The following is a 14,560-nucleotide window of genomic DNA, read 5'->3' on the forward strand; positions in this document are numbered from 1 at the left end:
AGACAAAACCTCATTCTCATTTAGCTCAAAGCTGGACAATTATGCAACAGAAGTGAAAATTCTTTGGGATTAGGAAACTCCACATACCTGCTCTGCAAAGGGATTAGGTGTTAAAATAGTTATGTTTAGACAACAAGAACACCGGCTTTTATCCTAATCAGTACTTTGCACGTTACATTTTTAAAGAATAGTTTAAACATTGGTTGTATTCACTGCAAACTGCTGGGTCTCAGCACACCTTCCTTCCTCCACTATCCCCTCCCGTGGAAGCAGCATGCCAAGACAATCATTTGGGAAGGGGAGAGGAAGAGAGACTGACCTCTAGGATACATCATGAGGAGGGCACAGAGAGGATGCTGCTGGGTGCAGAGTAAGGAATGAAATCAAGACACAGTGGCTGGAGCAAGGCCAGATCTATCTCTACAGCTCCAGCCTCGAGGGGAGCCAGAGCAGGAGATAGCAGGAACATAAGGAGCCATGGCTATGGAGATTGCCTGCACAGCAAGCTGCTCCCAGAAACCACAGCCCCCTGCCCTGCCCTGCTCCCTGGCTCCAGCCATCCCTCCACAACCTGCCCTACCTCGGCTGCTTCTGCTGTAACACTCACTCCAAGGCCAGCAGCTCCTTGCAGTGCATCCCCCTGTTCCCTGAGGATAGATCCCACACCAGGGATGGGAGGGAGGAAGGAAAAGGCCTCTCAGTTTGAAATTTTCTGCTGTGTACAACAAGTGTGGCCACAGGATTAGCTCCTATGACAGCTACTCCTTATTTAAACTAATGCATCAGTCTTGATAAAATCTATGAGCCCAATCACACCTGCTGCAAATACCTGGGTCACATATCTCAGGTACATGAAAGAGGCTCCAACAGCAGAGTTAGCTTATTCTGACACACAGGAATTCAGCACTTTTCCCCCCTCCAGTTTAATCTTTATCAAGTGACATTGCATACGAACAATACAGGGATGCATCAAAGGCAACACTTCCAAGTACAGCATAGAAGAGAATCCCATGAGTTCCCCACAGAGGTGAAAATCTCCTCAGATCAGACTCCAGCTGCACCTTACTGGCTGCAAACAAGAAGCTCCTGGTGCAAGTGACACAGATATCTGTGAAATCCTAATATATGGCCTGCTTCCTGTAGCAAACAGGCAGGAGTCAGCATTTAAGTAACCTTTTTCATGTTAACCCCTACTAAGATGAACTAGGTTTTTCATATTTTTATTTTAGTGTATATTTTACATTAGAAAAGAGAATGTTAATAAAAAAGCTCCACATGCTCCTAACAATCAATTTTCTGATAAGTTCCCACCAGCATCAATACTAATATACAAATAAATTAATTTTGCTAGTTAATTTTCTGCCTGGCTTGGTGCAGGTTCTGCACAAGCAGTGCACCTGTATTCAAGTGCCCATCCACATTGCCAACACGTGCCAGGAGTGTGTTGTACATAATCTTTCCTCCTCATAATGTAGTGGTGTTTAGTCTCACTTTGATGAACGACATCAATTTTTCTCAGCCATGCTACCCAGCAGGCACAAATAATTTTTATCAGGCTGCATGGCACTGTTATAACATGGATTCTTTCACTCTGCAAAAGCCCCAAGCCTTGATTAACAACTGTATGCTACTACTCCCTCATCACTCACTTTGGCAATACAACATCCTCCCCACAAAAACAAGGAAAGCAAAAATCTACATGGAAGACCTAAATTCATCAAATGCAGAATCTGATTTCTTTTAATTTCTCTCAAACTCAAGCATATCCCCCAATTTTAACCCGGTCTGTCCCCTACAATTCCTCTGTTTGCTTTTTTTGTGTAGCTGGATTTTGCACAGCTGATTTACAAGAAAAAGAGATGTCACATGTGATCATACTGAATCACAGCCACTGCTGGTACTGTCAGGCCAGACACAGCAGCAGCCACCCTTAACACCAGCCACTCTCCTCATGCAATGCCAATGCTGCAAGGCCCTGGTTAAAGGAGCATTGGAAAATCTAGCTGAGATATTTTTTAACCTCCTTCAATGACCAGGAGATTTTTGGGTCAGAGGAAGGGAGAAGAAGAGGGGGAAAAGCCCATTAAATTTACAAGCAAATTAAGGAAAAACACTCCACTGCCAATTTATTTTTAAAAAGGGTTTTGTGTTATTCTAAGGTTTGTCTGTATAATTGTACAACCGTTGAAAATTACATAAACTGTAATGATCTAACACTATTAACAGCCATTCAGGAAAAAACTCCCTCCCCTTCTGAAACCATCAAGGGCAGGAGGAAAATGGCCCAGGAAATATGCCAATCTGAGCTCTGGCCTCTAGCTTGGCAGAAACAGAAACAGAAAGACAAGAGAACAAACTGGATTAAGAGGTGGTGTTTGCATGTGTCTGACTTGCAAGGGGAGGGGTGGCTTTGTCCTTGGCCGTGTTCTCCCAGAGGCAGTGCCTGCTTATCCCAGTGAAGCTACCCTCACTTCACTGCTGCTCTCACCCCTGCACTGTCACTTCCTCCTCTCTTATGTGTCATGGAAGTCTTTCAGCAGGGTCCTCCGTCTCTGCTCTGCTATGTGCATTTGATTCTCTAAGTCCTGGTAAAAGAGAAGGTACAAACTGTTAGCATAAAATCCCTGGAGAAGACCTCATTTTCCTCAGGGGACACTGAACTCCAGCTTGAGAAGCACCAACCATCACACACTTCATGCACACTCTGGATTACAAGATCCCAGATCCTCTTCCTTTTTATGTGGGCTCCCTCTGCAGTTACCCATCACCTGCTCTGTCTAAAATGCTACACACTTAAGAAACCTGCTTTTCAGCAGAAGGCTGCATGCAGTCTTCCCCACAGCTCCATGGGACTTGTTTCATTTTGCAGGAATCCCTGCAGCCCTCCCTGCTCTCCTGCAAGGCAGTGAGCACTCTGCTTCCACATCATCTGCTGGCTAAAGGTGGTTTCTGGATCTAGCTTCCCAGAACCTTCACTTGACAGCCTTAGTGCTCCTGCAGAAGTGTTAAGCCCAACAAACAAAATCTGGCCAACAAGCTCAAGCAGGCAGAACACTCACCCCTCTGTCATAGCTGTCTGCTCGCTCCACCTTCCATGAGAGATTTTCAATTTCAGCTTCCAGCTGGGCCTGCTGGTATTCAAACTGCAAAGAGCAAAATAAGAGACATCAATAAGAAACTAGTTTAGTGGAGCAGTTTCATTACACTTGAGGAGCAGACAAATGTGTCCTGCTGACAGCATTGCTGGCAGAGCAGGTTTGTGTCTCCTCCTTATCCACCTTCACCCAGATGGGATCACCCCTTCTGGGCTTTTCTTGTGTAAGCACTCCCCAGTCTGCATCACTCAAAATTAACCCAGTCAGCCTAAAAACACTGCACATGACAAATATCTCCTAATTCAGCTTATTTTGCCATAAACAGGTCACAAGATGCTCTCATAAGTAGCTCTGCAGGCAGAGTGAAAGGACTGTTAACCACTGCTGGGAGCAGCAACTTGTTCCACAGGCACAGTCAGATCCAGAAGAGAACATCTATCCACAGCCTTAGAGAACAAATGATGCCATGAAGAAAGATTCTATAACAGGTTTTATAGGACAGCTGAGTCAAAGAAAAAACTCTTCCCTGAATTCAAGGTTGTTTTTGTACTTTTTCAGCCCATGAGATGCACCAAGCCAGCAAGGAACTTACAGCAGGAATAAAAAGCAAAGCTACACCCTGATCCAAGGAAAAGCTCTCCTCCAGCAGCTCTTCACAGGAAATATGGCCCACAGCATTGTGATAAATCTTACCAAGAAATAAATGCACACTTCCAGCCTCAAAACATTCTGGATAAATGGCTTGTTAGTGAAAGTGCAGTGAAGTCCCCTGGGAAAATAATGTAATGTATAAGAGGACAGAGCTGCTGGTCGACTTGAAGTGAAGAAGAAAGGTGCAAACCCACCTATTTATCCTGTCCTTACCTCAGACTCAGGACTAATATTTCAGACACTGCCCAGCTCTGGAATTCAGCCCAGCATGCTGCCAGCTATACCCCAAAAAGTTATCAGCAAAAAAAGAGCAGAACATCTTACCAGCTTCTTTCTGGGACCAGACTCCATGTAGTAGGCATAGGGATATGTGTACTGCAGGGTGTAACGACACTGTCCAAGAGTGGGAGGGAGAGAGAGAGAAAAAGACAGGAGTCTCAGTCTTGGAAGTCAGCACAGTCATATTTATGCAATCACTACAGGCTAAGAAGCTACCTCCTGACAACTGGAGACTTCCTAGTAGAATTTCCTACACCCTCCTTGGAAGAACTTATGCAGGTCTGTGTACTGTGGAGTATGACTTCACAGAGGTCACTCCTAGATGATTTTTGGTTTGTTCATGTCCTACACCAGAAGTACTGTCTCACATAACCACGACTCTGAAATTTCCTTTCTTACTTGCTGTTATGAATTTAGCATTCTGGCATGTATTCTCTTTGCTGTGCCAAATAAGAGACAATTACTCACCTTTGCAAGTAGTTTTGCAGCATTCTGTAGATATTGCCAATCTATCCATGTTCCCAAGTTGTTCATAACTCTTTCTTGGATTTTCTCCTGGATTCGTTGGTATGTCTGTGCCTCCAGCTGTAGGCTTTTATTGTGATTCTCCCACTGCAAGAGGTGGGGAGACAGAGAAAGGAAAAAAAACAGCATGAGAACAGAGTACTACTGCTGTAAAAGCACAAGCTCTAGCAAGCAGAAATTGGAGTGGGGCAGGAGTCCAGCAAGGCAAGACATGCTGTGGGAAAGAATGGCAAGGCAGCACCTCCAGTAGCAAGTGGCAGAGGCTGTAGACAACAGACTGACAGCAGCAAGAACAGGGAGCAAACCCAGCTCCTCCGAGTAGGAATGCCCTCTGGTCACACAGCGACCTCGTGTCTAACAAGGGGAAAGTCATGGTGATTCCTCGACTTAACATTTGACATGAGCTCAGTGAACTCCAGGATCCATGTTCACATTGTAAACATGGCTATTTCCCAAAGCCTGTTGGTCTGGTGAACCAGGAATGAAGGCATTTATTTTATGACAGGACTTGGCTTGTGCTGTGAAGAATAAACTCATTTTAATGGGGAAACTGAAATGCAGCAGTACTTAACATCTACCACGTTCTCTTCTAGAGACACTGCTGTAGAGTTGCTCTGCATGGCCAGGTGCATGGAGCCTGCTGTGTGGACAGACATGCTCTGATAGCAACTTTAAAAAATGTGATTACACGAAATTTTAGTAAAAATTTTGCTACAGCCAATAGAGCTTTGAACATGGTAAAATTTATTTAGTTTTTATCTGTATAAAGATGTACTGCAAGGAACAGAAGTTCCCCAGTTCTGAAAGGAAATGATTGGAGCAATATCTATCTACTGCAGCAGCACTCAGCCTGCAGGTACATAGTACAGTGGCACACAGATAATTCTGATTTTCTCTAGCACAAGGGAATATAGGAGTGAATACAAATTGCTTTGGGTATGACATCACCGGTTTGGATGGGACTTTCAGGGCAGGATTTTGAGTGAAAAACAACAGGGCCTGAAAATTCTGTACAGATTCTCTTTGGGCAGTTTCTTGCACGGAGATTGCTGGCAATGACCTTTGCACCAGGCAGGGAGCATTAAAAGGCTACAGCAGCTCTGGCCAAGGAGATGTCTCCTACCCTCTCAAAATAGAACAAGTACTTCTTAAGGGCCTCCCTGGCCTGTGCTTGCTGACTCTGGTTTACAATATCAGGATTCTCTTTGTACCGACTGCATTCGTAGTACTCGCTGCCGTGAGTCTTCCAGTCTCCCAGACACATCCAGCAGAAGTCTGCAGAAAACAGCAAAAAACCCACTGTGATGCACAGAAAAAAAAACCTCTGAGAAAGAAAAACTTCAGGAGACAGAGCCCATCTGTGTTCAGATATTTCTGCTAAGCCAAGAAACGCACACGTTTTGTATCATCTTGCAAAACAGAACTCAACAGTGAGCCAAAAATACCAGCCTGTCTTGAAGATTTTAATTGCACAGCCTCTCATTCAACTATGGAAAGTAAATCTTGAAGCTCTGCATCCTGTACACCAAAACCACTGGACAGAACTGCACTTGCACCCTGCACATACTGTCACTGGGTTAGAAAAGACGCTGCCAGTCTCTTTTGTGAGTTGCACCCTCCCCAGCATGGGCACACTGCCCCATGCAAACCTCAGTCTGAATAAAACAATTGGATCCAAAAGTGAACTAAGTAATGCAAAAGAAAGCCTGCCCTCAGTTCTCTCCAGGAGGGAACAACCCAGGTCAGATGTCACTGGCTTATGACACTTGGAGTTAGAAGCAGCTGAAATAGGAAGAAGGCAAAGTAAAGAGAGCAATAATAAAAATAGCAAAACATGGCAATTTTCTGATTTCAGAGTGAGGCTGTGAGTGTTCTGCTGCAAAGGAAAAAATATGGACACTAAGTTGCTACAATAAGAATCCCTTCTGTGTTACTTATGATAATGAGACTGAAAACTGTAATTCCCAAGTTCATCAGCCTTCTCGAGTGCTAAGTCACCATGGTATCTTGGCACTTGCCTGCTCCCCCTTGTCACAGAGCTCCATCAAAGCACATCCAGTGCTGCCAAGAACCCCAAAGGAAATGAGAGGACAGTCATCTTCAATCACCTTCCCAATAAGGTTCTGATATCACAATAGTTTCTAGTGGTACACTTAGTTGTATTCGGCCCTCTGAATTATCTCACTCCAAGGCAGAAATTAAACAGAAATTAATTCTGCCATGAAAAGGTAAGTGCAAAAACAGAGCCACACAATGGGCCAAAGACACTCAGGCTGCTAATTGCACAGGAGTGGACTGAGACGTTCAACATCTGCAGCTCCATATAACAATTCACAGCTCCTGCAGTTTAATCTGAGTTGAAGCTCATTATTCTCATCACTAAGCAGAAGGACTTAAGCTGATCTGAGTAAATGGCTACGTTTGACAATATTTTCAGCTGATTACAAACAGAATTACATGGAAAGCTCTCCTGTGAGATGGATTGCACTGTTAATATTCTGGAGACTTCTCTATCCAATAGACATGTCAGGGGCAAAAGCCAAATCATCACTGTAGAACTCAGCTGAGATCACAGCCAGTGGGGAAAAAAAAAGCTATCACACAGAAATCTGTAATTAATGTCCTGTTCAGCTTTTACTAGGGAGAAAATATTTCAGCCTGTATTCACAATTTGTCTTAATATCACGAAAAAATGAGAAGGGATCATCACCACTGACAAACACTGCAGAGAAAACAGCTTCCAAACCAAACTTACCATGCTTGCATTTGGAACATTGCTGAAAAAGAAGAGACAAGAGGCATTTGGTTAGTACAAAGTGTGGGAAAAAATTCCACTTAGAACAAGGGAGGTTTGACATGTTCAGGGAATTACTCACCATGTGATTGCAGCCTCCGTTCTTTTCAATACAGATATTGCACTTGGGACACTGAGAAAACAGACACAATTGTTAGATCCAACTCTAGCAGCCTTCTGAAGAATGACAGCACTTGTGTGATTATTCCTCTCTGCCTTTTTTCCTTAAAAATATGCATTCATGTATGAGAAATATTCTCATATGAGAATATTAGCATTTGTACCCTGCTTCCCACCAGCTCCTGACAGCTCCACTTAAAAGATGGTAGAAAGGCAAAGTCAGGAAGTTGCACTGCAGCACTGGACTGTTTGCTCAAGAAAACAAATTTACCGTTGTTACTCCATGTAAAACTGAAGGTCTTGCTGAGTTACCCCTCTGCAGTTACTCAGGCACAGGGACATGATTAGTTCATGTATGACAGTGTATCATATGACTACAGATAATTGTCACTATATTCTGCCTTCAGCAGCCACTAACAAATGACATCTCAGCTACCTGCAGAGAATCTGCCTAACCACAGGAAAGCTGCACATATGCCCACTCCACAGATACCCTGGAGTGTCCAGATATACTTTTTGGGCTGCACAGGTAAAAAGGAGGAACTAAGTTTTGCTACTTTGTATAAATTTTCATGTCAGGCAAAATGTATGCCATGATAGCGCTCAATAAAATAAAAATTCTACAAATAAGCATAGCAGAAACAATACCATCACCATGCTGACACCTTCTCCAGAGAAGGAAGGGAGCTTGAAATCTCTGGTGTATCTATGTATCCCCTTTCCTAACATAACTGAAGCCTGCAGCTAATCACCACTGTCACAATTGCCACTGGCCATGGTAGCACAATGTAGCCAAGAACTGTTTTGAGGTCAGGCCACAAAATGCCCAAAAGACATCAAAAGTTCCAATCTTAGACAGGTAATTTAGAGGGTAAAGATAGTCTATTTATACAACAATTCTACAGTAGGTAGGCTAGTGTGCACAGTATGTAATACTATTTCTTTGTCTTGGGGTCTAAACCTACTAGAAGTACTTCAATATCTAATTTACAGACTTCAACTGCTCCATTTTGCAGTCATCGCCAAATCAAGGCTTTTTCCCTTGCCCTCCAGCTCACAGTACTGCACAAAGTTTTGCAGGCTTAAACACCACTGGTGCCTTATTTGGTACTGACTTTGCCCAGCCTCTCCTTCCATTTTAAATACATCTCCACTGATCATTTCAAAGTACCCACAGTTCTTTTGCCTGTGGGAGGACAACAAACTTGGCAGTCAAAGACATTCACACCAGGTCTGGAATAAGGACCACCAGGTCCTTACTGCAGGAGGGCAGCTGAGCCTCCCACACAAAGCTTTCCCAAGGCATTCAGTTGAGTTACACCACTGCCATAGGGATGTAATTAGCTCACATACGACAGTAGCTTCTGACAGAAGCTTCTTGACAGTCCCTAGGGAGCTGTAAGGATTTGCAGTCTGCAAAAAAGAACACAATGCTATGTGTGTATAGGATTCTATCCTGGTTTCCAGGCAGGGCTAGAGGACAAGAAATAACACGCAGGTGCCTGTCCTTACATCTTTAGTATGAGCACTGATGTAGTTGGCTGTTTCAGAGTCATCTGCACACTTGGTGAGCCATTTCCGAATGGTAGCGCAGTCTGTGGGTGCGTGGTACATCTGCCGACACTTAAAGCTTAAAAGGGGGGAGAAAAAAGAAAAAAACATATCAATCTCTACGGAAATGACTCAAGGATTGAGGTTTTCCTGACCAAAATCTGGGGGCCCAGTAAGGGATGGAAATGCTCTTGTGTATTAGTAGAGTGTGAAGACCAAAACTGAACTCCAATTCCCCCTTCTTCTTGTGTAAAAGCCAGAGTGAGGATGGAAGTGAACCCAGGCCTGACAAATCATGTGTCTGAGGGCTGACTTGTCCCTTCTTAGAGACCACCTATGTCTCCTCTAACATGACTGCAGAGTTCTGGGGTGGACCAGTCACTTACAAGTAGCCTGACCCCAGTGGCAGATACCAGGCACCTGTATAAGCATGACTTGACAACACCTGCTTATATCCTGGGCCATTTGCATGGAGATACCAGAAAGCTAGGTCTCTAAACTGGGAGTCAAATGTTTTTAACAAACTTAAAAACTCAATACTAGCAGATAGCAAGAAGGACCCCATGTTTACTACCAGAATTTATATCAACCACTGTCTCTGCAGGAAAATTTTTAACCTAGCCAAAATGTGAGACTGGTAGATTTGTAACCCCTTGGCTACTCAAGCTGTGCTCCCTGGTTGTCAGAACACCCAAGTTCCCAGGAGTTTAGGAAGCAAGGGGACGTCTGACCACCTGCAGAAGTCAGATCACAAGTGTCCAATTACTCAGGCTAACTCAAGTTACAAACAACTCTAGCAAAGCATTTCAGATACTTCTACACATCCAAACTGTTGGCAAGCAAAAGGATTGGCCCTGAGGACAGCACAGACTTTCCCTGTGATCTGTAACCTTCTGTGTTTCTTACCAGAAGACCTCATTGCAACGATTGCACTGCACTCGCCGGGCCTTTGGCTCTTGTACCTGTATGACCATAGGGCAATCTGCACCAGGGCACAGCTGCAGCTGGTAATGGCTCTGTGGACACAACAAGGAGTAAGATCAGCAGTGGGGGCAGGAGATCATTATCTGTTCAATTTTAACCATTCCTATCCTCAAAACCATACAAAGCAGTTGTTTTGTATTAAAAATGAGTGGAAAGTGTCACCAGGTCTTGGCTATCGGAGCTGATCCTGCATTTCCTGGTATGGAAGAGGTTTGTCAGTTACTTACAGCTTCTTTAAAACAGGGATTTCAAATGGATGGTTACAAACTAAGTCAGCACAACAAACAAAATCCCACAAAGACACTAAACAAATTACTTTACTCCATTTGAGCTTGTTCCCCATCTTCTCCTTATCTCCCAGAAGCTATTTAGCTGCTCTCCTGTAGTGGCCATTTCTTCCCAAAGGGTCTCATTGAGAAGAGGTGACACCATGCTTTCATATTGCTTTGCTGCTTTTTTAGTGCTCCCTGTCTGTTCCCAGTTATCAGAATACTCCTGCATATTTGACCTTAACAACTGCTGCTTTAATTTCAAAAAAGCTCACATAAAATGTAATTGAGCAAGCCAATTCAGCTGGACTACCCTAAGTTGAGGGACTTATTTTTCTGAACCTAAAAATATTTATGTAAGAACAAGAAGGACTAGAATAATCAGATTGAAGTTTTGAAATTCTCAGCTGCAACACTGAGAATTCTGAAGCCCCAGCCAAGGAGTTAGTGGATGACCTTACAGCAGAATTTACTTTGGCAACCTGCTAGAGCATTTTGTCAGTGACCCTGTCCTATAGAAGCAGCCACATCATGCCTATTGAGGACAATTTTGCTGCAGCTACTGCAGTTCTAATCAAAGATGCAAGACACTTCAAACAAAATTTCTGCAAGTCATTGGTGATTTGGCCCAGGGTACTTTAAAACTGAAAAAATCTACTACCTCCACATAGTCCCTGAAGAGGTAGCGCCTGTATTTGTCTTTCAGCTCTTCACTAGGCAGCAATGGAAACACAAAGTCTTCTGGTGTCCGGAGTAGACAGTCCTGAGCCATGCAGGACACCCCTGAGAAGAGAAAACAGCATCTTAGTGCAGCTCATACTAAGTGGTGAATGCACAGAGAGTACTCAGCACAGTTTCCTCAGTGCCATCTGTTGTTGTGGCAAGAGGGATACAACTGTGAGACAAATCAGGGCTGCTGAAAAGCTGAAGCCCAACTGTCTTCACCAAAAAATGACAGGGCACATGTGCATCCAGGACCAGTGAGTGCTTTAACCAGTATTCACAAGGTCAGATACTTAAATTAGAAAATTACATGTTACTGCCATGCTAACATGAAAGACAGGCTTGGAAAAGCCCAAAGCAACTCTGGCAACTACTGGCTTCTCCCCAGCACAAAGGGAACAGATGTTTGCATCCACAAGCACTCCAGGGGCATTGCAACAGTACATCATCACAGATGCAAATCCTGTTCAACAGATTTGCAGTTTTTAACTTGCTACAGTCATGCTCTTGACTCATCAGAATGTCCAGTGGGGCAGATCCAGCCTGAACTCACCGACTCCAACGCCGTCCTTGACGAGCACTGTACAGTGCTGCTCCCAGCAGCTGCGGCAGAACTGGTGCTGACAGGCCAGGGAGAGCAAGTTCTCCTTCCGGACAAACTGCATGCACACGGCGCAGTGGTGGGAGGAATGTACCATTGCCTGGGGAGAGACAAAGCAGCAGGGCAGTGAGAGCATCCCAGACCTCCCAGAGCATCTTCAGCTCATCCTCACACACCTGCATCACCCTCACTGTGACACTGGTCTCCGGGGAGGTCCAGGGCAGAACAGGTTCATGAGCAGCTGGGGTGCTAAGGTGCTGCACTGCCCCAAAGAGTCAGTCCTTCTCAAGAACCTCTCATCTCACAGAGCACAAGCTGGCAGTCACTGAAGAGTTTCTGCCTCTCCTCTAGTGCTGCCTAGAACTCCCCTTTGCTTTTCTGGTTCTTATTCTTGCCTTGTTTGAAACATGTCATTGTGTTAGCCCTTCCCTGGATTTACTGATATTCTTTGTTAGCTGGGCCAGACTATCTCCACAGGCTCTGGAGAGCAGCTGTCACTGCAAACAGACTTAGCAATGCCCTTTTACCAGACAGTAATTTAGGGTAATGGAAGACATAATTGTAGAGTGTTTATATAGAGAGAAAAGGGAATTCACAAACTATCACCTCCCATCTCATCTTCTGCCTATGCTACATTTGGCAAAACAGGCATTGTCCCTTCAGCTGAAAAGGATTAAGAGGGTTTGCTTCAAATAAGGCAGAACTGCTATTGCTTAACCTAGCCACTGAAAGTAGTCTGGTTTCCCCCTATGTAGTGCAGAGCTGATCCCTAGACAACAGATCCAGCCTTCAACACATCTCCACTCACCCCTGGGACCTGCAGAATTAGGTCTAGCCCAACATCATCAAAACCAAGGCTCTACAAAGCTGTCAGCTGCAGTTTTCCTTTCACAGAGAAGTCATATAATCAATTTGCTACTGGTGGAGAAGCTGGTGTCAGCCTGCCATCAGTTTCCAGGCTGACCTCTGTGCTGGAGACGTGGAGCAGCAGCACCATGACTGACAGAGCTTGATTCATGGCATGGCCACATCAAAGAGGAAGTCATGCAAATTTGTTCTAAGTGGCCTCACTTCCAGACCAGAACAAGATTCACTGAGTCTGTAATTGCACTGATTGCCTGGATCAGCAATGGATCCCCATTGCAGGGGAATACTCAAAGGACAGCTGATACAAGACTTGAATAAATCTTGAAATACACAGACTAATTTGCAGGTATGTCAAATTAGAAAGATTTTTTTTTCTGGACTTTAAGCAGATAATTGGAGTCCATGAAGCTTGCACTTCTGTCAGCTTAGCTTTTTCACTATCTGCTAGTTACAAGAGAGCTCAGATGCCAAACCAGACTTTTAAGATCTCCTCTCCCCCACAACCCTGAATGCTTCCCAGATGTATTATTTTATCACCCATAATCTGACACATGGCAATGTGTTCCTAGGGTAATTCTTCATTGTACCAAGACACCCACTGTGAATGAAATCCATAAGCATGCAACAGGAAGTTTCTATTTAAAGGGGGTGGGAAGTATCTGAAGATCTGTGTAGCCCTGGCTACAAAAAACAAGTTGTTGGTTCAAATATCAGCACTGACTGACTCAGCAGCAACACAATTCACTGGGAAATTTAGCTTAAGCATCCCTGAGCTGAGCAGTGCAAATAGATAAAAAAGATAAAAAAGGTAAAAGAAAAGACAAAAAAAATCTAAAAAAATCTGTTCCAGACACAGACAAGCTCTGCTCACTCTATGCAGCCAGAACTTCCTTTCAGTGTCTTTACAGAATTGGAAAAGGCAGCCAAGCCCCTGCACTCTGTTCTTTCCATTGTCTGCCATCACTTGTGCCAAAAAATGATCCTAATTTTCTTGAAGAAAGTGATTCTTGAACACTACCTGCAAGCCAAGAGCAAAGCTGCTATTTAAATATTAGAGACTTCTTGAATGCATTCTCATTTCAGAAGTAAACACAGCAATGAATCAGAGTGTCAGACCAGAGCTTGCAAAGGGTTAACATTGGGCAGAGGATGCCATTAGTAATGCAATCCCCCAGGAGGGGGGTCAGAGGTGCCTGCCAAGGGAACAGACGGGATGGTTTGCATACTTACATGTTTGGATGAGGTGGGCTGAACTCGAGCTTCTACTAGCAACTGGGCAGGATTAGACTTGTGCCTGAAAAGGCAATTGAAGAATGATCAAATCAAGTTCTGGATACATTTGGCATTGTTAAATTGATCCTTCTTGCCTGAATAAACAGTTGTCTCTGTGCAAATAGTAGGGTAGGTTTCAACAAGGAAAGTGGAAATGTCTCCTGTGTGAGGCTCCTTCAGAGAGCTGAGCTCCCATCAACAAAACCTTATGAGAGTTTATTCAGAACCAGAAATACTACTTCTCCTGGTAATGGATTAACATTTCCCTTATACATCTTGATGAATATTTTTCTACAACTATCGCCCTCCCCTGAAAAATTATTTTTAAGCTAAGATTTTCCATCCACACTCCTAGAGTAGCCCTAAGCCACTGTCCACAATAACACACACCAGTGAGGCTCTGGACTGTCTCCTATTCCTCTGTAAAATTAAGCTGTCCTGGTTAAGTGTCACTTTAACTCCAGACTATTGTCTATTTAAGTGATTACTCTGTGACAGATTATCACCCTTTGGGCATATGAAGCTGTCTATCAGCAGCCATATAATTAAACATATTTTGCTGTTTGCAATTTCCTTTGCAGACAAATGTTTGTATCTCACTGAATTCAGAAACAGCAGCATCACTGTTGTGGCCTCGCTGTAAGTCCTCCCTCCTCACCAGCACTTCTTAATTGTACTAGTGAGCTTGCTTTTGACAATTTCATTTTTTATCAAGAAAGAAGTTTGAGGACTAGATCAATTGGAGAACAATCTGCAAACTCATCGCTTTAGGAGTAAACCCTCCCCCAAATTTCCTCTTGTTTAGGCCTCATCAGTTAACCTGCAGGAT

The 14,560-nt window shown here is 43.9% G+C and overlaps 1 protein-coding gene across 1 annotated transcript in view; it reads right to left on the reverse strand.

Moving 5' to 3' along the window:
• Positions 1-119: 119 nt before the first annotated feature.
• ARIH2 (ariadne RBR E3 ubiquitin protein ligase 2) overlaps positions 120-14,560 on the reverse strand; it is a 32,295-nt gene continuing 17,854 nt past the window's right edge. The window contains exons 4-15 of the mRNA XM_030956555.1: positions 13,690-13,753; positions 11,545-11,692; positions 10,930-11,051; positions 9,922-10,031; positions 8,977-9,094; positions 7,427-7,477; positions 7,306-7,327; positions 5,674-5,825; positions 4,494-4,637; positions 4,071-4,139; positions 3,060-3,143; positions 120-2,585 (exon numbers count right to left, since the gene is read on the reverse strand). Of these exons, the coding sequence (XP_030812415.1) occupies positions 2,514-2,585; positions 3,060-3,143; positions 4,071-4,139; positions 4,494-4,637; positions 5,674-5,825; positions 7,306-7,327; positions 7,427-7,477; positions 8,977-9,094; positions 9,922-10,031; positions 10,930-11,051; positions 11,545-11,692; positions 13,690-13,753 (1,156 nt within the window). The 3' untranslated portion in view covers positions 120-2,513. The remainder of the gene's footprint in view (positions 2,586-3,059; positions 3,144-4,070; positions 4,140-4,493; positions 4,638-5,673; positions 5,826-7,305; positions 7,328-7,426; positions 7,478-8,976; positions 9,095-9,921; positions 10,032-10,929; positions 11,052-11,544; positions 11,693-13,689; positions 13,754-14,560) is intronic.

Source organism: Camarhynchus parvulus, chromosome 12 (assembly GCF_901933205.1).
Source record: "Camarhynchus parvulus chromosome 12, STF_HiC, whole genome shotgun sequence".
Taxonomy (NCBI): Eukaryota; Metazoa; Chordata; class Aves; order Passeriformes; family Thraupidae; genus Camarhynchus; species Camarhynchus parvulus.